The 24,030-nt window shown below is 43.0% G+C and overlaps 2 protein-coding genes and 1 non-coding gene across 3 annotated transcripts in view; 2 read left to right on the forward strand and 1 right to left on the reverse strand.

Annotated features, from left to right (window-relative positions):
- The window catches only part of FNDC7 (fibronectin type III domain containing 7), a 30,649-nt gene extending 12,463 nt beyond the window's left edge, over window positions 1–18,186 (forward strand). Inside the window, exons 6-12 of the mRNA XM_049765702.1 lie at window positions 1,535–1,789; window positions 4,208–4,465; window positions 5,133–5,387; window positions 9,886–10,140; window positions 12,862–13,122; window positions 15,282–15,311; window positions 18,155–18,186. Coding sequence (XP_049621659.1) covers window positions 1,535–1,789; window positions 4,208–4,465; window positions 5,133–5,387; window positions 9,886–10,140; window positions 12,862–13,122; window positions 15,282–15,311; window positions 18,155–18,186 — 1,346 coding nt within the window. The remainder of the gene's footprint in view (window positions 1–1,534; window positions 1,790–4,207; window positions 4,466–5,132; window positions 5,388–9,885; window positions 10,141–12,861; window positions 13,123–15,281; window positions 15,312–18,154) is intronic.
- A 2,870-nt stretch (window positions 18,187–21,056) lies between these two features.
- On the reverse strand, window positions 21,057–21,163 carry LOC125997658 (U6 spliceosomal RNA). The gene has a single exon (XR_007491697.1). It is a non-coding gene; the product is annotated as a U6 spliceosomal RNA (small nuclear RNA).
- Window positions 21,164–23,006: 1,843 nt separating this feature from the next.
- STXBP3 (syntaxin binding protein 3) overlaps window positions 23,007–24,030 on the forward strand; it is a 60,612-nt gene continuing 59,588 nt past the window's right edge. Inside the window, exon 1 of the mRNA XM_049765709.1 lies at window positions 23,007–23,076. Within this exon, the coding sequence (XP_049621666.1) occupies window positions 23,028–23,076 (49 nt within the window). The 5' untranslated portion in view covers window positions 23,007–23,027. The remainder of the gene's footprint in view (window positions 23,077–24,030) is intronic.

Raw genomic sequence — 24,030 nt, forward strand, 5'->3', positions numbered from 1 at the left:
AGAAAAATAGGAGAGAGAGAGGGGGGTCAGTGGTTTTGTTCAGAAAGTCTTTTTTTTCTTTTTTCTTTTCTTTTCTTTTTTTTTTTTTTTTTTTTTTTTTTTTTGGTTTTTGGGTCACACCTGGAAGCGCTCAGGGGTTACTCCTGGCTCTATGCTCAGAAATCGCCCCTGGCAGGCTCAGGGGACCATATGGGATGCTGGAATTTGAACCAATGACCTTATGCATAAAAGGCAAATGCCTTACCTTCATGCTATCTCTCCGGCCCTTGTTCAGAAAGTCTTATCTCAATCCCTGGGACTACATGGTTCCTGGAGCACTTCTGGGTGTGGCTCAAAAGAAATAAAAAATAGAAAGCAAAGCAAATGTTGGCTATTTTATTTCCAAAATAGTTTTTGAGATTGTCACTATTTCATTTAGGCCAGTCTTATTTCAGTTCTGATTGAACTAAAAAGAAAGGAAGGAAAGAGAAGGGAAGGGGAGGAGATATAAAAGAGGAAGGAGAAAGTACAAAAGGGAAGGGGAGAGAAAGAGAGGAAAGGAAGAAGTGAGGGAAGAAATCTTCCACATCTCAAAATAACTCTCAGATTCTGATGATCTATTTTTTTTTTTTTTGGTTTTTGGGCCACACCCGTTTGATGCTCAGGGGTTACTCCTGGCTATGTGCTCAGAAATCGCCCCTGGCTTGGGGGGACCATATGGGACGCCGGGGGATCGAACCGCGGTCCTTCCTTGGCTAGCGCTTGCAAGGCAGACACCTTACCTCCAGCGCCACCTACCCGGCCCCAGATTCTGATGATCTATTATTTTATTTATTGGGGGTAGAGATGAATCTACTCCCAACTCTGTGTCTGAGGGTTGTTCCAATTATGCTCAGGGAACATGTGGTGGTGGGATTTGAATTGGGGACATCTGCCTTAACCCCTATGATATCTCTTGGTCCATTCTTTTTGGCTATTTCATATAATTAGAAAATTTGGACAGATCATAGGAGTTTATTGTGGTGGTTTGTGTCCTAAATCACTTTATTAATTCTACAAGTAAAATATTCTAATGCTTAAATAGTTTTTACATGTCACATGCCAAAATTAACTATTACAAAACTCAAAATTTCTGAGCCAGAGAGATACTACATGGACAAAGATCCTTGTCTTGCATGCATCTGATTCTAGTTCAATCCCCAAAGTCCTATAATTGATCCCTGAGTGTAAAGCCAGGAATAAATTCTGAGCCCCACTGAGTGGGACCCCAAAACCAAAAAAAATACTGGATAATTGAAAGATGAAAAAAAATCTTTTTTGTTTCTGTTTTTTGTTTGTTTGTTTGTTTGGGGATTCACACCTGGTGATGCTCAGGGGTTTTTCTTGACTCTGCATTCAAGATTTATTCTGAGTGGTGCCTGGAGGATCACACAGAATGCTGGGAATCTTACCTGGGCAGGTTGGCTGAATGGAAGGCAAGCAACCTACCTATTATACGTTCACTCTGGACTTTCTTGAAGACTCTTACAATTATTTCTTATTTATCATTTCCTAGTTGCTTGTGCCCCCGGAAGAGTGACTATCCAAGAAGACCCCCCTGGCCATCTCTCAGTGACTTGGTCCAATGTGGATCTGGGTGATTACTATGTGGCCTTTGTAAAGAGTGATGATGGCTTGGAAGTACATTGCAACACATCTCTTACCCACTGCAATTTCTTATCGGAGTGTGGCTTCACTTACTTCATTAGTGTCTTTGCCTATAACAAGGCAGGGCAGAGTCCTTTGGGGGATGTGTTCAATTATACCACAGGTAAATCACTTTTGACTCTTATAAAAGTTGTTCTAGGAGAGTTAGTAAAGTTAAGGCACTTACTTGTCTTGCATGCATCTGACCCAGGTTCAATCCCCAGCATTCCACATGGTTCCCGAGAACTGCCAGGAGTGATTCCTGAGTGTAAAGCCAGGAACAATCCCTGAGCACTGCTAAGTGTGTCCCCAAAACAAAACAAAATGAAACAAAACCAAAAAGAATGTTCTGAGTTCCTTAAAGTCAGCAGCAGAATGGATCGTTTATGTAGTTAATAACTTAAAATAGGCCACAGAGGAGTTATTATAAGGCCAGCAATGAAAATAGCATCTTTTTTTCTCACATTCTTTATAGACTAAGAAATTTATCTTCGATGTACCCAAGCTTAACCAAAATGCAAAGTTTAGTATGTGAAAATTAAAGGGTTGGGGGGATAAATGTAATTTTCAGTCCTGTTTCGAAAAACTGAATCCTCTTCTGAGAATATCTCTGTTCCATCCTGTTTTTGATCTCAGAAATATTTGCAGCCACCACGGTTCACTTTTTCCTTGAAACAAGAAAACAGAGTTGCAAAGGTACAGATGTTCCTAGCATGAGGTGCTGTTCTGGGGTTAAGTCCTAAGGATCACTAACTGACTTGTCAAATGGAATTCCTTAGTCTCCTCTTTTGCAAAGTAGGACACATAACAAGTGAAGGTGAATACCTTTACTTATGTATGTCCTCAATCTTCAGTATTTATCATAGCATAATCAGCATATGGGAGAGGCTAGATTTTTGAAAAATGAATGAAAAAACTTAAAAATAAGTGAGATCTGAGTGATAGCACAGTGCGTAGGGCATTTGCCTTGCATGTGGCCAATCCAGGTTCGATCCCCGGTTTCCCATAAGGTCCCATAATTCCTGCAAAGTCAGGAATTACCCCTGTGCACAGCCGGGGGAATCACAAAGACATCAGTGTGCAGGTGTGCCACCGCCACCCCCAATAAAACCTGTAAAAGGTACTTCCGGTGGCAGTGTCAATGGTTCTGGACACATGGAGATCAGGACTTTTTTTTTTTTTTTTTTTTTTTTGTGGTTTTTGGGTCACACCCGGCAGTGCTCAGGGGTTACTCCTGGCTCCATGCTCAGAAATTGCTCCTGGCAGGCACAGGGGACCATATGGGACGCCGGGATTCGAACCGATGACCTTCTGCATGAAAGGCAAACACCTTACCTCCATGCTATCTCTCCGGCCCCAGGACTTTTTTTTTTTTTGACCAAAGTGGATTACAAATCTTTCACAGTAATTTTTTAGGTACATAGTGACATTGAATCAGGGGCATTCCCACCATCAATGTTGTCCTCCATCCACCCCTGTGCCTAGCATGCATCCCATATCCCTCTCTTTACCACCAGGTTGCTAGTATAAGTGGTCCCCTCTGTGTCTAGCATGTTGTAGATTCGGTGTCGATTCTGTTCTTGTTGGCTTTGGATTTGGTGTTTAAGTCTGATCATTTTTTTTATTTCTACTTAATGTTCATACAACTGTCTGGTCTTGGTACCCTCCATTATTTCCCCCTCAATTTGTGAGGCGAAATAAGATAATTCAAATTATGTATTTCTGTTTGAAGAAAAGAAAAAAAAAATAAAATGGGGCAAAAAAAAATCAAACAAGCAAAAAATGGGAGGAGTCCTTCTAGAGGCTATAGATATCAGTTTAAGAAAAGAAAGGGGGCCCGGAGAGATAGCACAGCGGTGTTTGCCTTGCAAGCAGCCGATCCAGGACCAAAGGTGGTTGGTTCGAATCCCAGTGTCCCATATGGTCCCCAGGAGCTATTTCTGAGCGAACAGCCAGGAGTAACCCCTGAGCAATGCTGGGTGTGGCCCAAAAACCAAAAAAAAAAAAAAAAAAAGAAGAAGAAAGAAAAGAAAGGGAAAACAACAATCCAAAAAAAATTTTAAATATCAAACAAAAAACTCGAAAGCACCATCTTTTTTTCTTTCTTTCTTTCTTTCTTCTTCCTTCCTTCCTTCCTTCCTTCCTCCCTCCCTCCCTCCCTCCCTCTTTCTTTCTTTCTTTCTTTCTTTCTTTCTTCTTTCTTTCTTTCTTTCTTTCTTTCTTTCTTTCTTTCTTTCTTTCTTTCTTTCTTTCTTTCTTTCTTTCTCTTTCTTTCTTTCTTTCTTTCTTTCTTTCTTTCTTTCTTTCTCTCTTTCCTTTCTTTCTTTTCGGTTTTTGGGCCTCACCTGGTGGCACTCAGGGTTACTCCTGGCTCTGCACTCCTGGCAGGCACTGGGGACCATATACGATGCCGGGTTTCGAACCACCGTCAGTCCTGGGTCAGCCACTTGCAAGGCAAACACCCTACCCCTGTGCTATCTCAGGACTTCCATCTCTAACACCATTGCTCCCATGTTGATGTCTCTTGTGTCTCTACTTTCAGCTCCCTGCTGTCCTACTGACATTAACCCAGTGGTGATATCCAGCGACAGAGTAGAGATTGTTTGGTCTCCTGTCCGTGGTGCTGAACTGTATGAAACCAGGGCAATGGATGGATTCAATGTGGTTGCATGCAATGACACAGCTCCTGCATGCACCCTTTCCGCCTTAGAGTGTGACACGAAGTACAATATCACGGTATATTCCTTCAGCGAGGCCCGGGGCAGCAGCACATCCTGTACTTCTCAAGGTTTCACCACAGGTACGAGACCCTGTGATTTCTCTCACTGATGTCTTTATGATTCACTTTGAGAGGTGCCTTCAGCCAGACTATTAAAGAGTCTCAGTTTCATGAATTGCTTTGTGTGGATTCCATTAGAGTTGTTTATTGTCTTAGTAAGAAGAAGCTGAAGATAAAGATTGAATGGGGAAGGGGGTGGAGCAATAGTACAGAGGTTGGGGCTTAAATGCAGCTTTCCTAAATTCAATCTCCAACAATCCATATGATCTCCTGAACCTGCCAGGAATCATTCCTAAGAACCTCCAGATGCGGCCCACTAACCAAAACAAATGAAGAGGGAAAAGGAATAAACAGAAAAAAGACAGAATGGTTCCAAGGGAGGAGGGAAAAATTTTCTCCATGGTTACTTTTCATTTACTTCTGATTTGGGGGGAGGATGTGGGAGTCTTTCTGCATTGTTTTGCTTCCCTATTGTTTTTTGCTCACAATGTCATTTTACCTCCCTGTTAGTCTGATGCTCTAGAAACCCAAAATCACATGTCAGAGTGAGCATGTTTTATTGCAGGCTCTGTGAACTTGACCCTAGAAATGGGGTATGGTTGACGGGAGGAAGTTCTCATGTTTTAGAACAAATAGTGCTTGTGCTATTCTTGACTCGCTTGTCAAGTCCTAATTCAAAATCTCATAGCTCCTTGCAGCCCAGAAATAAAAAGTGTTTCCAAGGATGAATTCTCTATGGTTAATGTTTATTGGCAACCCACAAATGAAGATGCGACGTACACAGTGACTGCCCAAGGGGAGAAAGGGCTGTACAGGTGCAGCAGTGTGGGTGAATCCTGTGCCCTGCATGGTTTGCCCTGTGGCTCTGTGTTCTCCATCACTGCTGTGGCAGAGACCCAGGCAGGACAGAGCCTCCCCAGCTACAGTGTGCCCTTAGAAACAGGTAAGTGCAACCCTTCCTTGCCTGTTTGTTGACCTTGGCTGGGTCCATAGGAATTGGGGTCTGGAGTTTGGGGGGAAGGAGCAGATTAGGCCACACCTGCCAGTGCTCAGGGCTTTCTTTAGGCTCTGTGCTCAGGAGTTATTCCTTGTGGTGCTTAGGGGACTATATGCAGGGAATAGAGCTGGAGTTGGCAACCTTACCCAGTGCAAACATCATAATCTCCATATTATCTCCAGGCCCCAGGATTGTTTTAAAATGGAAACATTATATTTTCCTTTTGAAATTTTTTTGGGAGTCGCATTTGGCATTGCTCAGGGCTAACTTCTGGCTTTGTGCTCAAGGATTACTTCTGGGGTCTTGGGGAACCAGTCACAATAATGCCAGAGATATGGGCCCGGAGAGATAGCACAATGGTGTTTGCCTTGCAAGCAGCCAATCCTGGACCAAAGGTGGTTGGTTCGAATCCCGGTGTCCCATATGGTCCCCCGTGCCTGCCAGGAGCTATTTCTGAGCAGACAGCCAGGAGTAACCCCTGAGCACCGCCGGGTGTGGCCCAAAAACCAAAAAAAAAAAATGCCAGAGATATAACCCAGGTTGCCTGTATGCAATGCCAGAACTCTAGTTTCTGTACTGTTTTTTTTTAATTTTTTTTTATTTTTAATTATGAGAACAAAGATGCAAAGAAAGAGGACAAGGTAAAGTTACAGTGGAAAGACAATCACCCATAACATAATTCTCAGAAGAAGTCCCCTTGCTGATATCTTAACTTTGAAATTTCAGCCAAAGAACATTAAGATAAATAAAACAAAATCCATGTACAATTACTTTGTCCCTCAAGTCCCCAGATTGTAACACATTATAATATTTCTTAACAGCACACAAGGCAATCTAAAGCCATAAAACTTACATAACTCCTTAAACATTAGAGGCATAATATTTTTTACATTTCCATGTTCTGTACTATTTTTAAGGTTCCTAATATGTGATCTTTCTTGTTTGATCTATCTAAATGTAAAACAAATTAACTAAATACAGGGGCATTTCAAAGAACCTCAGTCTTACAAAACAGTCTCTCATAAAAACTTTAGACATTTAGATATAGGTTCTGTAAAATTATTAGTTAGAAGACTTTAGTCTTCTAATCAAAAACTGTCATCCTGGGGCTGGAGAGATAGCATGGAGGTAGGATATTTGCCTTGCATGCAGAAGGACAGTGGTTCAAATCCCGGCATCCCAAATGGTCTCCCGAGTCTGCCAGGGGCGATTTCTGTCCATAGAGCCAGAAGTAAACTCTGAGAGCTGCCGGGTGTGACCCAAAAACAAACAAACAACAGCAACAACAAAACTGCCATCCAAGGAAGAATACATTGAATCTGTAATAAATTTTATTTGAATTCACATTACCCTGTGTCTCAATCTACCAAAACTAATGAGTAACCAAAAGGATTGATTTTTATTTATTTTAGTGACTCCAGTCCTTTCAAATCTTCCTCTTAAGACTGGAACTCGATTTTTAAAAATCATTTTATTAAACATTCTTTTTGGGGGCCAGAGTGGTGGATCAAGTGGTAGGGCATCTGCCTTGCCTTGCATGCGCTAACCTAGGATGGAACACGGTTCAATCCTCCAGCATCCCATATGATCCCTCAAGCCAGGAGCAATTTCTGAGCACATAGCCAGGAGTAACCCCTGAGCGTCACTGGGTGTAATCCAAAAAAACAAAACAAAATAAAATAAAATAAAATAAGCATTCCTTTATGTTTGTTTGTTTGTTTTGGGGCCACATCCAGTGGCATTCAGGGATTACTCCTGGCTCTGCACTCATAAATCGCTCCTGGCAGGCTGGGTGGGGGGGCATATGGGATGTGGAGAATCAAACCCGGGTCCATTCCAGGTCAGTAACATGCAAGGCAAACACCCTACCACTGTGCTATCACTCTGGCCCCTAAAAATTCTTTTTTTTTTTTTTTTGGCTTTTGGGCCAACACCCAGCAGTGCTTATGGGTTACTCCTGGCTCTGAGCTCAGAAATCGCTTCTGGCAGGCACAGAGAACCATATGGGATGCCAGGATTCGAACCACCATCTGTCCTGGGTTGGCTGCATGCAAGGCAAATGCCCTACTGCTGTGTTATCTCTCTGTCCCCCAAATTATTAATTATTAAGAATTATTTAAATTGAGTGGGAGATTCTGGGCTGCACTATATTCCTGACTTTCTGGAGGTCTCTTCTGGCAGTATGTTGGAGATAATATACGATGCTGGAAATTAGACCAGTGTGATAATACAATTGATAGAGCACTTGCCTTGCAATCAACTGACATAGGTTCAATCCCCAGCACCACATGTGGTTCCTGAGCCCCATTAGGAGTGACCCCTGAACACAGAGTCAGAAGTAAGTAATCATCACTGCTGAGTATAACCCCCAAATCACACACCCCCAAAACATTACAGGGCTTATACTGAAGTCAGCCACATGCAAGTCAAGCACTTTAAGCCTATACTAGCTCTCTGACTAATTTTTTTTACATTTATTTATTTATTTATTTATTTATTTATTTATTTATTTATTTTGCTTTTTGGGCCACACCCAGTGGCACTTGGGTTACTCCCAGCTCTGTGCTCAGAAATCGCTCCTGGCAGACTAGGGGGACCATATGGGATGCCAGGAACTGAACCCAGGTCTGTCCTGGGCCTTCACATGCAAGGCAAATGCCCTACCACTGTGCTTACTCTCAGGCCCCTTATTTTTTTTGTTTTGCCTTTTTTTGTTTTGTTTTGTTTTGTTTTGTTTTTATTTTAGTCTTTTGGGGGGCACACTCAGTGGTGCTCAGAAATTACTTCTGGCTCTGTGCTCATGAGCCTTCCTGGCAATGCTCAAGAACCATATGGGATACCAGGGATTGACCCAGAACCCATGTCAAACATATGCCAGGCAAAAGCCCTGCCCACTATACTATCACCCCCCCCATTTATTAATTGTTGGGGGGAGCCATACCCAGTAGTGCTCAGGGGTTACTTCCTGACTCTGCTCAAAAATCACTCCTGGGGCCCGGAGAGATAGCACAGTGGTGTTTGCCTTGCAAACAGCCGATCCAGGACCAAAGGTGGTTGGTTCAAATCCCGGTGTCCCATATGGTCCCCCATGCCTGCCAGGAGCTATTTCTGAGCAGACAGCCAGGAGTAACCCCTGAGCAACGCTGGGTGTGGCCCAAAAACCAAAAAAAAAAAAAAATCACTCCTGGAAGGCTCTGGGGACCACATGGAATGCTGGGGATTGAACCTGGATCAGCTGCTTGCAAGTCAAATGCACAACCCAGTGTGTGCTCCAGCCCTATTCACCCTCTTTTATTTTATTTTATTTTATTTTATTTTATTTTATTGTTTTTGTTTTGGGGCCACATCCAGTAGCTCACTGGGATTACTTTTAGATCTGTGCTCAGAAATTACTCCTGGCAGACTCATTTGGGATCATTTGGGATGCTGGTGATTAAACCTGGGTCAGCTGCATGAAAGACAAACACCCTACTCACTGTGTTATCACTCCAGTCCCAACCTCATTTATTTTTAATAAGAATTTAAGCCCAATTTTGTCTTTCTATTTTCTTTTTGTTGCTGCTATTTTGGGGCTACTTTCAGTGGCACTCTCCCAAATAGTTATTAGGAGTCATTTTTAAGGGACCATACATACAGTGCCGAGGATTGACTTCAGGGTTCCCACCTATAAATTCCACACTTTAGCCCTTTGAGTTCTTTTTTTGGATTCACATCCCCCACCCTTTTTTTTATGGTTTTGGGGCCACACCCGGTGACGCTCAGGGGTTACTCCTGGCTATGCGCTCAGAAGTCACTCCTGGCTTGGGGGACCATTTGGGATGCCGGGGGATCGAACCCCGGTCCATCCTACGCTAGCACTTGCAAGGCAGACACCTTACCTCTAGCACCACCTCACCGGTCCCCCACATTCCTTTTTGTATTACTCACACACACACACCACTGTGGTGCAGCTGGAAACTGTTTGCATTGCTGGGGATCTTTTTAAAGTAGGAGGGGTGATAAAGAATTCTTTTTAATAAAAAGTATATTGTTTCTTTATTATGGTTTGAACCACATGGCTGCTACTACCAGCTCTGTACTGGGCCAAGCATCTTTCCCAGTGATGCTCAGGGGAATTATGTGGTATTGGGGACTGAAACTGAAACTAACTCTCCACCCAGAGTATCTCTTCTACTATGTTGGAAGATGTAGAGGGGGAAACACCTGTTATCAACCATGAACAGCCACATTTCTAGAGGAAACTGTGCTTACATACATTTGATGTTAAATGATATAACTGAGAGAATGAGATTTTGCTTAAAAATGACATTCTGATTAACAAGAGAATGTTTAGGAAATTTGGAATACTATAGCACAAGCAAAAGGTCATTTTTTTTCCACAAATAACCCTCAGTGTAAACAAATCCCCAATTCTTTTTTTTTCATCTTTTTCTTCCCATTTCAGTACCATGCTGTCCTGCAGGCTTAACAGTAACCCAGGTGACCCAATCAGTCATCAACGTGAGCTGGACTGAGAGTACTGGGGCCCAGACCTATATGACAGTTCTGGAATCACATACCGGCCCATCTAAGTGTCACACCTATCAGAACCACTGCCTCCTGGGCTGCTTCACCTGTGGCATCAACTACACTGTGACACTGAAAGCAGTTAGTGCCACTGGGTTGACTACGGACTGCGCTTACCAAAATTATTCCTCCAGTAAGTGGATTAGCAGTGAGATTTGAGCTCTAGAGGACTGTGCTAGGAAATCAGACATATGTTCTTTCTTTCCATTGAAAAAGATGTTACATTTCCATCTCTCTGTCCTTATAAATTCAGATTACACTCTAAGGGGTGCTCAGTTTACCCTCACACTCAAGGAAAATGCTTTGCAGCAGAGTTATAGCCCCCACGCCACCATTTTCTTATAGAACTTCAGTTGTTATGCAGCGTAACAGCAATAAAGGTCCAAAGGCAACAGGAGAACTGATTAGTGAGGAGAGGTGGGGGCTGAGTAGGAGGGTGTTGGGGTTCTTGGGAGAGGGAAACGGGTATTCTGGTGATGGGTGTGGTGATAAAATTATGTGTAGGAGTAACCATTATTAATAGTATTGAAAACTATAGAATCTCAATTAGTTAACACATTAAGAAAATCCATGTAGAGCTTTTGCCTTGCAAGCTGTCCTCGATCTCCAGCATCCTCTATAGCCCCAAGCACTGCTAGAGGTCATTTCTGAGTGGAGAGCCAGGAGTAACTCCTGAACACCACCTGTGTGTAGCCCCATACCAAAAAAATGGGGGTGAAGCCAGAAAGATAATACAGTGGGTAAGTCATTTGCCTTGCATGTGGTATACTGGAGTTTGATCCCCGATTCCCCATATGGTTTCCTGAACTCACTAATATTGATACCTGAGCACAGAGATAGGAGTAATCCCTGAGCACCGACAGCTGCTGGTTTGAAAATAAAACCAAAAGCAAAAAACTTCAAAACTTAGGTGTTCAGAAACTACTCTTTGTAGTTGGCATATTAATTCCCCAATAACATGGCTTTGGGCCCCACAGTTTGAAAGGGAAGGTAGGCTTTTAAAAACACCTGCAAAGTGGTGTAACTTAGTCTGGCAGATTTTTCAGAAAGTATTTCAATTGCATGTTTTATTTGACTTGAACTTTTTCTTCTGGTTATTCTTGTGCTGCTGCCTCTCTCTGCTAAACCACTTCAGCTCCTTCTGTTTTTGTTTTCAACAGGCTCAAAGAACACTAGCTCCTGAGAATTGTATCTAAGCACTAGGGAATTAATTCCATGATTCTAATCCTCTAAAGTGACATCTTGAAGCTCTGTTTTTATTTATTTATTTATTTATTTATTTATTTATTTGGGGGGGATGGGATGCCTCCCGAGTTGCCTCTGAGATCAACAAAGAAGAGGTTAGTCACTCCTGTATACCCAGGGCATAAAATGGGAGAATTTAAATGTAATTTTACCATCCCGGGATGGCATTGCAAATTCTTCAACAAAGACCTGACTTCTTGGGACAAAGAGGAGTGCATGTTTAGTATACCAGAGACGTGGGTTCAATCTTTAGTGGCCTATAATCCTCTGAACACCACTAGGAGTGACCCCTGCAGACAGATCTGGGAGTAGCCCTTGAGAACACCAACCCCACCCCACCAAACATGATTTTTTCGTTGGTAAGAAAGCAGGCATAGGAATTGGAGAGACAATGAGTAGGTAAAGCGCCTGCCTTACTGATCTGGGTTCATTCTCCAGTACCCTAGCTAGTCCCTGGAACCTATCACAAGTGATTCCTGATCACAGAGCCAGGAGTAAATTCTAAGCACCATGGAGGATGGCCCCAAACCAAATCTTTCTTTAAAACTAGAAAAAGTAAAAAAAAACAAAAACAAAAACAAAAAAAAACAAAAGGGGAAAGTACATAGGCATAATCACATTGTGAAAGCATAAACTTCACATATAAGCCGGTTTCTACTTTTTTTTCTTTTTGACTCATCCATTTTTGTCTAGATTTTCTTCTAAATTTTCGTATTGAAATCCAGTCTGTCCTGGATTTCTTATCGTATGATCTTATTTTATCTTATTACTTATCTTTAAACCTAAAAAAAACAATCTTGGGCCAGAAAGATAGCATGGAGGTAGGGTGTTTACCTTGCATGCAGGACTATGGTTTGAATCCCAGCATCCCATTTGGTCCCCTGTGCCTGCCAGGGGTGATTTCTGAGTGCAGAGCCAGGAATAACCCCTAAGCGCTACTGGGTGTGACCCAAAAAACAAAAAACAAAAATAAAAACAAAAACAAAACCAATCTCCTCCCCTTTATAAAAAAAAAACTCAAATGAACCTGATTATGTATAACTGATTTTTTGGGGGGGGTCACACCTGGTGATGATCAGGGGTTACTCCTGGCTATGTGCTCAGAAGTAGCTCCTGGCTTGGGGGACCATATGAGACACTGGAGGATCAAACCAAGGTCCTTCCTGGATCAGCCATGTGCAAAGCAAATGCCCTACCTCTGCACCATCACTCTGGCCCCATATAACTTAAATTTGAACTGTGGTCTGTCCTAGGTCAGTGTGTGCGAGGCAAAAGTCCTATTGCTTGTGCCACCGCTCCAGCTCCTAAATCTTTGTTTTTAACTTGATTGATTGATTGATTGGTTTCTGGACCACATCCAACAGAGCTCAGGGGTTACTCCTGGCTCTGCACTCAGAAATCGCCCCAGGCAGGGGTCAGACACAAGCAAGGCAAATGCCCTATTGCTGTGCTATTTCTCCAGCCCCCCATGCCCTTTAAATCTTAAATTATTTATAATAGATGACTTCTATGCAATGTCATTGTCTCCCCCTCCCCCCATAGTAATGAAAACTTTGCTTATATGATGGTGGAAGAAGTGACTTGTATTTCTTTGATTTTTATCCTTCAGGTGCCTGCTGCCCTTTGGGGGTGAAATTATATAGGCTGGGCCCAAATGGCATCAGGATCTACTGGCAGGCCTCCCGGGGCTCTGCCAATTACAGCACTGACCTCTCCGGTTCCAAAGGCATTTTCACATGTGTTCCAAGTGCTGGCCACAGTTTCTGTGATGTCACTGAAATACCCTGTGGGGATGTATATACTGTGGTGGTCTCACCAGTTGCTGAGTCAGGACTGAAATTTACCTTCTGTCCCAAAAAAATATATTCAGGTATCACACAGTGTTTTGTTTTGTTTTGGGGGGGGGGTCACACTCAGTGACACTCAGGGGTTACTCCTGGCTATGTGCTCAGAAATTGCTCCTGGCTTGGGGGACCATATGGGATGTCAGGGGATCAAATCGCAGTCCATCCTTTGTCAGCGCATGCAAGGCATATGCCTTACTGTTTGCACCCTGCTCCGGCCCCAAGTATCACAGGTTTTGACCCTTTCCTTACAACGAATCCAACTTGTAGATAGAGACAGCACAGTGACAGCCTGCTATGTAGGGGCCACACAAAGAGGGGACAACCTTGCAGCACTTTGCAGGCAGGTTTTGTGTACCAGGAACTGCAGGCTCCTTTGGAGTGGTGATGATACTTTATTATTTGGAGAGATCCTCTTCTCCTTCTCTCCCTCGGGGAAAAAAACCAGATGCTTGCTACTTAAATAGGAAAGCAGTTTTAAAAGGGGTTTCTACTTTGAAACTTAGGACTTTATACAGTCTTACAGATAATGATAGTTTGAAAGACTTGGGACACTTGAGTCTTTTGCAGATTTAAGGCTGAGGGAGAGTTGCAGGAGTAGGAAAATAGAAATGTATAAAGCAGAAGCTAGATTTGGAAAGATGTTTGCAAAATATGACCATTAGCCACTGCCATCTCACCAGAACGGGCAGTAAAGACCATAGAATTCCTCTTGTGCTCTATACCTGAGCCGTTTGCTACCTTGCCCAGAGTATAGCCATATATTTTTAAGATAGCTCAAAAATGTGTGTGCATGTTTTTTTTTAAAGGAGAGATGATGAAACTAAGACTTTGAGGCAAAGACACACACACACACACACACACACACACACACACAGGAATACACCACTGAAATCAAAATTTCTGACTAGAATGGTTCAACATGGCGCCAGATGATGTCATCAGCCAGTTCCTCTTTTTTTTTTTTTTTTTTGAGGTGGGAGGGAAAGAGGAAGAGGTAGAGTAAAACAGTGTTCAGTGGCTATTCCTGGCTATGAGTTTAGGGATAATTCTTTTTTTTTTTTTTTTTTTTGGTTTTTGGGCCACACCCTGTGACACTCAGGGGTTACTCCTGGCTATGCGCTCAGAAGTTGCTCCTGGCTTCTTGGGGGACCATATGGGACGCCGGGGGATCGAACCGCGGTCCGTCCTAGGCTAGCGCAGGCAAGGCAGGCACCTTACCTCCAGCGCCACCGCCCGGCCCCTAGGGATAATTCTTGACAGTGCTTGGGGGACCACATGTGGTGTGGGCTGTCAAATTAAGAGGTTGGACAAGTGCCTTAATTTTATACTATTTCTTTTTTTTGTTTTTGTTTTTTTGTTTTTTGTTTGTTTGTTTGTTTGTTTGTTTGTTTTTGAGCCACACCCGGTGGTGCTCAGGGGTTACTCCTGGCTATCTGCTCAGAAATAGTTCCTGGCAGGCACGGGGGACCATATGGGACACCGGGATTCGAACCAACCACCTTTGGTCCTGGATCGGCTGCTTGCAAGGCAAACGCCGCTGTGCTATCTCTCCGGGCCCTAATTTTATACTATTTCTATAGCCCTATCAGCCAGTGTCTCCTTAGGTAGCAGATTTTCTCACTGTTTTTAGTTGGATGTCAGGCTCCAATTCCTAACTTATTCTAACTTTCCTCCCCATCCTTTCTCTCCTCTCTCTCTCTCTCTCTCTCTCTCTCTCTCTCTCTCTCTCTCTCTCTCTCTCTCTCTCTCTCTCTCTCTCTCTCTCTCTCTCTCTCTCTCTCTCCCCCTACCTTTTTTTTCCTCTCAGAAACTGATTTACAATAATGTTACTGACAAGGTATCATGCATTCTATCCCCTTTCTCTGGATATTAATACAATACTATTTTTTTTACATATCCTACAAGTGATCATTCTGTTTATCCTTCTCCCTCTGACTCATTTCGCTTAGCATAATACTCTCCATATCTATCCATGTATAAGCAAATTTCATAACTCCATTTTTCCTAACAGCTCTAGCTGGTTTTTATTCTTTCTTTTGTACACTTTTCTATTACTCATTTTTGGAATTTTCCCCCCCATTGACCTTTTTTTTTTTTTTTAGATGCTCCACCATCATATATATATATATATATATATATATATATATAAAATGTATTTTAAATGTTTATGTTTTTATTTCAGTAACCTGCTCTGGAAGTACACTTGGAATGGGTAAGTAATATGTGTTTCACATGGATAAAGAAGAAATACTATAGGGGCCAGAGAGATAGCATGGAGATAAGACGTTTGCCTTGCATGCAGAAGGACAGAGGTTCGAATCCCGGTATCCCATATGGTCTCCCGAGCCTGCCAGGAGCGATTTCTGAGCACAGAGCCAGGAGTAACCTCTGAGCGCTGCCGGGTATGACCCAAAAATCAAAAAAAAAAAAAAGAAGAAGAAGGAATACAATAGAGTGAGCAATAGTATAGCATGTAGGGCATTTGCCTTGTATGTGGTCAATCCATGTTCTATCCCCAGCATCCTATATGGTCTTCTGAGCAATGCCAGGCATAATTTCTGAGTGCAGAGCTAAAAATAACTCCTGATTACTGCTGAGTGTGACCTCCCAAAAAAAACAAAACTAAGCAAAACAAAAAGCATAAGGCAGCTAGCTTGATAAAATCGGGGTCAACAAGTTGACTTTTCAATTACTGGGAATGGCAAACTCCTTCTGTGATATGGAGGGTTTTTGCATTTCCTTCCTGCAAAATGTACAGCCATGGATGACAGGGCCTGAGGCAGAAGCACTGAGAGGGTTAAGAAAACAAGAAAGTCATAATATAGAAAAGCATGAGGTCAGGGGATTTCCAATCTCCTGGGCTAAGTTTTGACTGTCCTCCACATACAATATTTATTGTTCAGTGCCAATCAACATGGGAGGAAAGACAAATATTGGTAACAGACCAAAGTACCCATCTTATGCTAATCAAGTTTGAGTGGGACTTTACAGGGCAAAAGGGAAGTGAAAAGGAAAGAGAAAGCTAGGGTAAAATTTCTGTGGATTGTCTTCTTCTGGGAGAGATGGCAAACAAAAGAGCAAATGTGTGTTTTTGCTGATGCCTTTGTTCACTTCATTTAAGAGCCCTTAAATCACCTCTTTCCATCATTCTCCTGAAGTATCAACTTACTAGTTAAACTTATTTATTTATTGGATGACTTCATATCTGACACCTTCCCATAACTTTTTCTCCCATCCTATAATATTTCCCCTTGAATTCCACCAATTGAGATCTATTCAGTTGCATTCTGCAGACTTTCCATCTTCAAGATTCCATAGGAAAGTGCATGTATCCTCAAAAATGCAGCTGCTCCATTTCTCACCTTAGAGCAATTTTGTCGCAGCTGGGGACCATATGGACACCAGGATATTCTGAGTGGTTACTTTAAAAAAAAAGGGGGGGGGAGGCATAGCATAACACTTGGGGAGCCAGTCAGTAGCATAGGGGACCAGAGGGAAAAAATAAGGCTTGGCTCTGGAGACACACCTAGCTGTGTGTAGGGCTTACTCCTGAGTGTACTTAGGAATCATAACTGGTGGTGCTTGGGATGTCAGGGATGGGTTGGTCTCATGCAAGGTAAGTGCTTAATCCTTGTACTATGTTTCTAGCCCTAGTCTAGATTTTTTTTTAAAATCTTCTTAAATGATCCTAAAGAAAAGAGTAAGACAAGGGTTGGAGAGATAACTTAGGGTCAGAATTTATGTTTTCTATGTAATAGTCCCAGGTTTGTTCCCTGGCATTTCATGATATCAACTGACCATATGGAGTGCCAGGGACCAAGCCCTACTCACTGTTCTCTTGTTCTGGTCCCAGTGGTCCTTCTTTAGCCAATGTTGCTTAAGGAGTTAACTGTGTTACTATCCTGCAGAGAGCTAGAATCCAGTTTCAGTTTGCATGAGTAAGTTCAGGAGAAGAAAAGAGATATTCCAGGAAGAACTGAAATGTTGTGTGTGCGGGGCGGGGGGACACCTATTGTCTTCAGCATCCAGCCTTTCTCAGTATCATCATTACACTACCTTCTAGAAAACTTAGAGACTGTGTCCTTGATGAACATGTTCAGGTTCTCCCTACATGGCACCCTAAACCCATACAGTTCTGAAGTTTCCTGTAAACACAACCAGTCTGGATGGGTTAGGGTAGGGTTAGGGTCTTGGGTCAGAAGTCAGAGGTCAAAGAAATTTTTTTTTTGTTTGTTTTTGGGCCACACCCGTTTGACGCTCAGGGGTTACTCCTGGCTATGTGCTCAGAAATCGCCCCTGGCTTGGGGGGACCATATGGGACGCCGGGGGATCGAACCGCGGTCCTTCCTTGGCTAGCGCTTGCAAGGCAGACACCTTACCTCCAGCGCCACCTACCCGGCCCCAATGCCCATTTTCTAGGATGAGTTTTTTTTTTTTTGCTATTTTTCTTTTTTTCTTTTTTTTTTTTTGGTTTTTGGGCCACACCCGGTAACGCTCAGGGGTTACTCCTGGCTATGTGCTCAGAAGTTGCTCCTGGCTTGGGGGACCATATGGGACACCGGGGGATCGAACCGCGGTCCGTCCAAGGCTAGCGCAGGCAAGGCAGGCACCTTACCTTTAGCGCCACCGCCCGGGCCCGGTCAAAGAAATTTTAGGCAGTGTTCATTCCAGAATCAGGAGGCCAATCATCTGAATTAGAACCCCAGAACACTAAAGACTGGGGACAGACAGATAGCATAGTGGTAGGGTGTTTGCCTTGTAAGTGGCCGACACAAGACCAACAGTGGTTCGAATCCCGGTATCCCATATGGTCCCCGGTGCTCGCAAGAGCAATTTCTGAGTAGAGAGACAGGAGTAACCCCTGAGCACTGCGGGGTGTGGCCCAAAACAAAACAAAACAAAACAAAAAGAATACTAAAGACTGTCTTATAAAGTTATCTGTCTAGCTGTGGAGTGTTATAACTGCATTTCAAATTTAGAATTGAAATGCTAGTCACAACATATCTGAGTCCTTTAATATGCCCTTTGGCCTCTCCCCTTCTTTGTCCTTTTCAGTGATCTACCGAGGAAAGACAAAGGCAGAATAACATAGCAAGTCATGATAAAAGCAGACTTGAACTAGTGAGTAATTTCAATCAAATTGTTATGTCTGATTCATAGGCAGAAGTTTTGTTTTTGTTTTCCAATATCTTCTCATATCTTTTGCAGGGTTGTCACAATTGTTAGTGTGACAAGAGCCGGAAAGGACCTTTTAGAAGACAAACTATTTCTAGGATAGGACAAGGTTGTAACAGTCTCTAGAACGACTCTGCCTCCATTTCCTGAGGGTAAGGCCAGATGTGTCCCCCACCTGCAAAGGAGTCCACGATCAGCAGCAGACAAAACTTAGCAGAGAAATGAACTGAGAGAATCCTCCAGAAAGCTGCCAGAGTAAATACATATTACTAGTAGAGTCCTGGAATCAATGACTTCACATCCTGATACCTAAAGACTCCAGCAATTCACTTCTTAAGTGTTTCTTCAACGCCAACATTTACCAAATGACTTTCAAGTTATTCATGGGCTGGAAATCCGCTGCCACAGAAGTTGAAATCAAGTTACCCATTTAGGGACGCTGCACAATCCAAGATAGCCTCTGCTTGGCATGTGTCCCTTTGTTGTATAGGCTCAGCTGCCATTGCAGCTATAGCGACAGCGGCGTCTCAAGAATGGAGGAAGCTGTACAAGCTGCTTGTAAAGTTCTCTGCACCAAAGCATCACATTACGCCATTTCCCAGTGAGTTATCTGGAGAAACAGCTGCTGGCCTATCGCGAGGACTTGGTTTTGAAATGCAGAACCTCAGGGGGAGGCAGCAGGAGGACCTTCAGTCTTGTCTGTAAAAATCATTGACTCTATATCTGTAGTTTCACTTTTGGAGAGACAAAGCAATGGTATATAATACAAAACAGTTGTACCTAGAACAATTTTATCCTTTTCAATGCTTCTTTTATTTTTTTTTATTTTTTTTTTTTTGGTGGTTTTTGGGTCACACCCGGCAGTGCTCAGAGATTATTCCTGGCTCCAGGCTCAGAAATTGTTCCTGGCAGGCACGGGGGACCATATGGGACGCCGGGATTCGAACCGATGACCTCCTGCATGAAAGGCAAACGCCTTACCTCCATGCTATCTCTCCGGCCCCGCTTCTTTTATTTTTGAGGGCAGGAGGAAAGGAAGCAGCACACCTGCTTGCCATGCATCATGTCAGTCTGGGTTCAATTCCTAGCATCACATATGGTTCCCCTCCCAAATTTCCCCACTTCTAACTAGAAATAATCCTTAATCACTGCTTCCCACAAAAGAACAACAACAGCAAAAATAATAAAATCACACAGAAAATTTCAGGAGGCCAGTAAACATGTAACACTGGCTAGACCTCTAGGCTATGATACTTTTTTTTTGAAAAATGCAGCTCTGTAATCTCATGATTAAGTCATCAGTGATGAATAAAGGATGGGATGCAGAGCAAGTAATCTCTTCTACTGCAAGAGCTTTTACCTTAAAATCCTAGGTAATTTTGGCGTTAATCTCCTTAATGACTTACACAAAGCAAAGCTTTTATCCTGAATATTAGTGGGTTCTATTTGTTTTCTGCTATGTCATATTCAGGGATTTTAAATCCCTGAATATTATTCAGTATGTTTAGGCAAATAAACTCGAGATTAGAAAAACGAGTCAAAAATTACACAAAATTTGGAATTAAGAAGAGAGTAAGCAGTATAAGATAATGGAAATGAAATGGATTTGAATCAGTTTTAAGGTCTCACATAATTTATTTAATTTTCCTGCCTCAGTTTCCATAAACATAAAATGGTAATATAAATTTTTATGCTGTTGGATTGTTGTGAAATTTGAAATATTATACTGGCATTCAACACAGTGTTTAAATCTCAGTGCAAATCAACTCCTTTGTTAATGAGTTCTCATTAATTCCCTTCTTTCATATTCTAAAGTGTTGATGAGACCCTTCTAGACACTTTTGCACTTAAATTTGTTGGATAATTATTCTTTGATTGTTTAATTATGTGTATACACACATATATTAAAGACATTCACTGTGTGTGTGTGTGTGTGTGTGTGTGTGTGTGTGTGTGTGTGATGTTGGGGATCAAACCTGGGTCACATCATGCAAGTGATGCTACAACTGAGGCCCAAGACATTCACTTTTGGAAGCTGGAGGTGAGATATGAGAAAAGGTCCAAGAGTGTAGTGGTAGAAAATATACCAGCAAGACTGGGATATTTGGGAACTCTAGGGCTGCCCCTTGCAACATGGGGTTGTTGATTGTTGGATATGTGGAATCAGGCAAGAAAATAACATGCCTCATCTCATCTACTCTCTTTTTAGTCCACAAGACATTCACTTTGGGGAGTTTTGTTTTGTTTTGGAGAATACACCTATTAGTGCTCAGTCTTTACATAGGGCTTGGTACATATTTGACACCCACTCCCAGTCACTCCCAGCTTTGTTAGAGGAGAGAGAGGTATGCAGTATCAGGAATCAAACCTGGACTTCCATATGGTGCTCTCATATGCTCTAGTTCTTTGTGCTACTTTCCCAGCTTTTTTTTTTTTTTTGCCATAACTTTTATTTTACTTTAAATGATAAGTTTGAATTTCTCATTTGGTATAATATCAATTTTTATTTACATGACTTTTTTACCTGTTTGCATTATTTTAGGGCTAGAATCTCATGCCTCTTCATAATGATCAATTAATTTTTGACAAGTGAGCCAAGAACTCAACACATCAGATAAAGGTTTGATATCTAGAATATACAAAGTACTCACAAGGTTAATTCCACAAAACCTAAAAACCCCATCAAAATAAGGGGAGAGGAAATGAACAAGCACTTCTCTGAGGGAGACCAACAGATGGGCAACAGACATAAAAAAATGCTCATCATTACTCATTATTTTTTTTAACTATGGAATGCTTCATGAATTTGTGTGTCATCCTTGTGCAGGGGCCATGCTAATCTTCTCTGTATCATTCCAATTTTAGTATATGTGCTGCCAAAGCAAGCACAATCGTCACTCATCATTATAGAAAACCAAATCAAGACAACAATGAGATATCATCTTACACCAGTGAGGATGGTACACATATCAAAAATACTGGGAACAATCTGTGTTGGTGGGATGTGGTGAGAAAGGAACTCTCATCCACTGCTGGTGGGAATGCTGCTTGGTCTAATCCCTATAAAAAAAACAACAACAACCAGGAGGGTCATTCCCACCACTGGTGTTGTCCTCCCTTCACCCGTTTCCAGCATGCATCATATACTACTCCCCTTGCCCACTGGTCTGCTAGTATAATAGGTCCCTATTGGGTTATCTTTTTTTTGTTTTTGTTTTTTTGTTTTTTTGGGCCACACCCAGCGTTGCTCAGGGGTTACTCCTGGCTGTCTGCTCAGAAATAGCTCCTGGCAGGCACGGGGGACCATTTGGGACACCGGGATTCGAACCAACCACCTTTGGTCTTGGATTGGCTGCTTGCAAGGCAAGCGCCGCTGTGCTATCTCTCCGATATTGGGTTATCTTGATTCTGTTGTCATTGACTTTAGATTTGATGTTTAGGTATGATCATTTTTTTCCCCACTTAATGTTCATGTGAATGTTTGCTCCCGGTACCATCCACTTTTTTTCTCCCTCAATTTTCTGTCACCTAATGTCAACGGTTTCCCTCTCATCTCCCTGATATCTTCTTCCCTCTCACCCATCCTCCCCATGCCTCCTTCTGGGGCAGGCAATTTACTTCTCTCTCTGTCTCTGTCTCTCTCTTTCTCTCTTCTTTTTTGACACTGTGGTTTGCATTATGAACGGGTGCCTGCACATCCCTTTCATAGTAGATCCTTCTCTACTCTAAGTGCACTCTGCTCTCTGTGACAAGCTTCCTACCATGAATTTATCCTCCTAATCTACAACTTTATTTTCTCTGAATATCAACCTCACACCGTCTTTTATTTTCCTTATCTTCCACAGATATTATTCTTTTGTTTAGAATTCTTTTTTATAAAGATAAGATGCCAGCTTGCCTGGATGGAGCAATTGAAATCAAGGATGATGAAAGAAAAATAAAAACAAATTAACAAAAAGAAAAAAAGAAAAAGAGGGAGGGGAGAAAAAAAACAGAAAAAGAAAAGAAAAAATAAAGAAATCAAAGAGGAAACGGTGTGAAGTCATGCCCATTCATTGGCGCTGTTGTTTCCTGCCCTGTCAGGTCAGCCAGTCGCAGGCATTAGTTACATCCTCCCGCTAGGAGGCGCGCGCGAGATCCTGTTTCCACTGCGCAGTCTCCGTTCCGGCGTGGGTGGGCCACCTGTAGAGTCTGGCGACGTCACGAAGGCCACTCCCGTCGTCTGTGGGAGGAGCTTCCTTTTAGGTGAGGGAGGGAGCGTGGCCTCGTGACATCACTAAGACCAAGCCCCGTATGTGGGTGGAGCTTACGCGGAGGGGCGTGACCAGCGGAATATCCAGCAGGCGATTAGGTGAGCCTCGTGACGACACAAAGACCACGCCCCTTCTGCTGCTGTGGGCGGAGCTTCCGCGGAGAGAGGCGTGACCAGCGGAAAGTGGAAGACCACGCCCGGCATGTGGGCATGTGGGCGGATCTTATGCAAATGAGGGCGTGACCGCGGAATGTTCCTTAGGCGAGCGGGAAGCGAGCCACGCGGGGTCACGAAGGAAGACCACGCCTGTCTACGGGCGGAGCTTATGCAGATGAGGGCGTGGTCGGCGGGATGTCCCTCAGGCGGGTGGGCGACGAGCCTCGAGACGTCACGCAGCCCGCGCCCCATTTATGGGGCGGAGCTCATGCAAAGGAGGGGCGTGGTCAGTGGGCTGTCAGTCAGGCGACAGGGAGGCGGTGGCTGCTGCGCAGGGCCGGGAAGATGGCGCCGCCTGGGATGGAACGGGGGCTCAAGAGCGTCGTGTGGCAGAGTGAGTGCGGCGGGGTTCGGGGCTCCCTGCACGGGGGAGGCCCCGAGATCTCTCACCATTGCTTCTGCTTCGCCTCTCAGCCCAGTTTCTCTTCACACCCGGGGCTGGCGGGAGGGGTGAGGCCTTCTCAAGTCTCTTCAGCTTCTCTGCTGCTGTTGCTGCTGCTGCTGCTTGCTTTTGGGGGTTCCCGAATCTTCCTGCGTGAGGCGACGTCTCCTCAGGCTGATTTTGGGGTTCCTGAGTGGAACCTGAGATGGAATGGAACCACTTTGGTGACTGACAGCCCTGTGTCTCCTCCCTTGTCACTGTTTGTTATTTATTTACTCCAGTGTTTTGTTTTTTTCCCCAACTTTTTTTGTGCAAAGGCTACAACACTGTTTTCATGAAGAAAAAAATAAAATTATGAGGCACACCACCATTAGAAAATATTCCCCCCAAATTTTTAACTCTGTGCCTCTATTGACTATCTAACCTAGAAGTCATTCTCTTGACTAAGAATCTAAGAAAAACACACCAAGACATTATTTTAGGACGACTTTATGATGAAAGACTCGATTCTGTGCCTCTATTGACTGTCTGAACCTAGAAAGTCATTCTCTTGACTGGGAAGGAATCCAAGAAAAACCCACACCAAGACATTATTTTAAGATTATTTTGATGAAAGAATTGATTTTGTGCCTCTGTTGACAATCTTAATCTATAAAGTCAGTCTCTTGACTGGGAATCCAAGAAACACACACCAAGACACTATTTTAGGATGACTTTATGATGAAAGAATCAATTCTGTGTCTCTCTTGACTATCTTCATCTAGAAAGTCATTCTCTTGACTGGGAATCCAAATAAAACACACCAAGACATTATTTTAGGATGACTTGATAATGAAAGAATCAATCTCATGATTGGTCTCTCTTTGGGAGCCAAAGCCACAGGTGACTGATGGATGAAATTGGAAT

The sequence above is a fragment of the Suncus etruscus genome, chromosome 19 (assembly GCF_024139225.1).
Source record: "Suncus etruscus isolate mSunEtr1 chromosome 19, mSunEtr1.pri.cur, whole genome shotgun sequence".
Lineage (NCBI taxonomy): Eukaryota > Metazoa > Chordata > Mammalia > Eulipotyphla > Soricidae > Suncus > Suncus etruscus.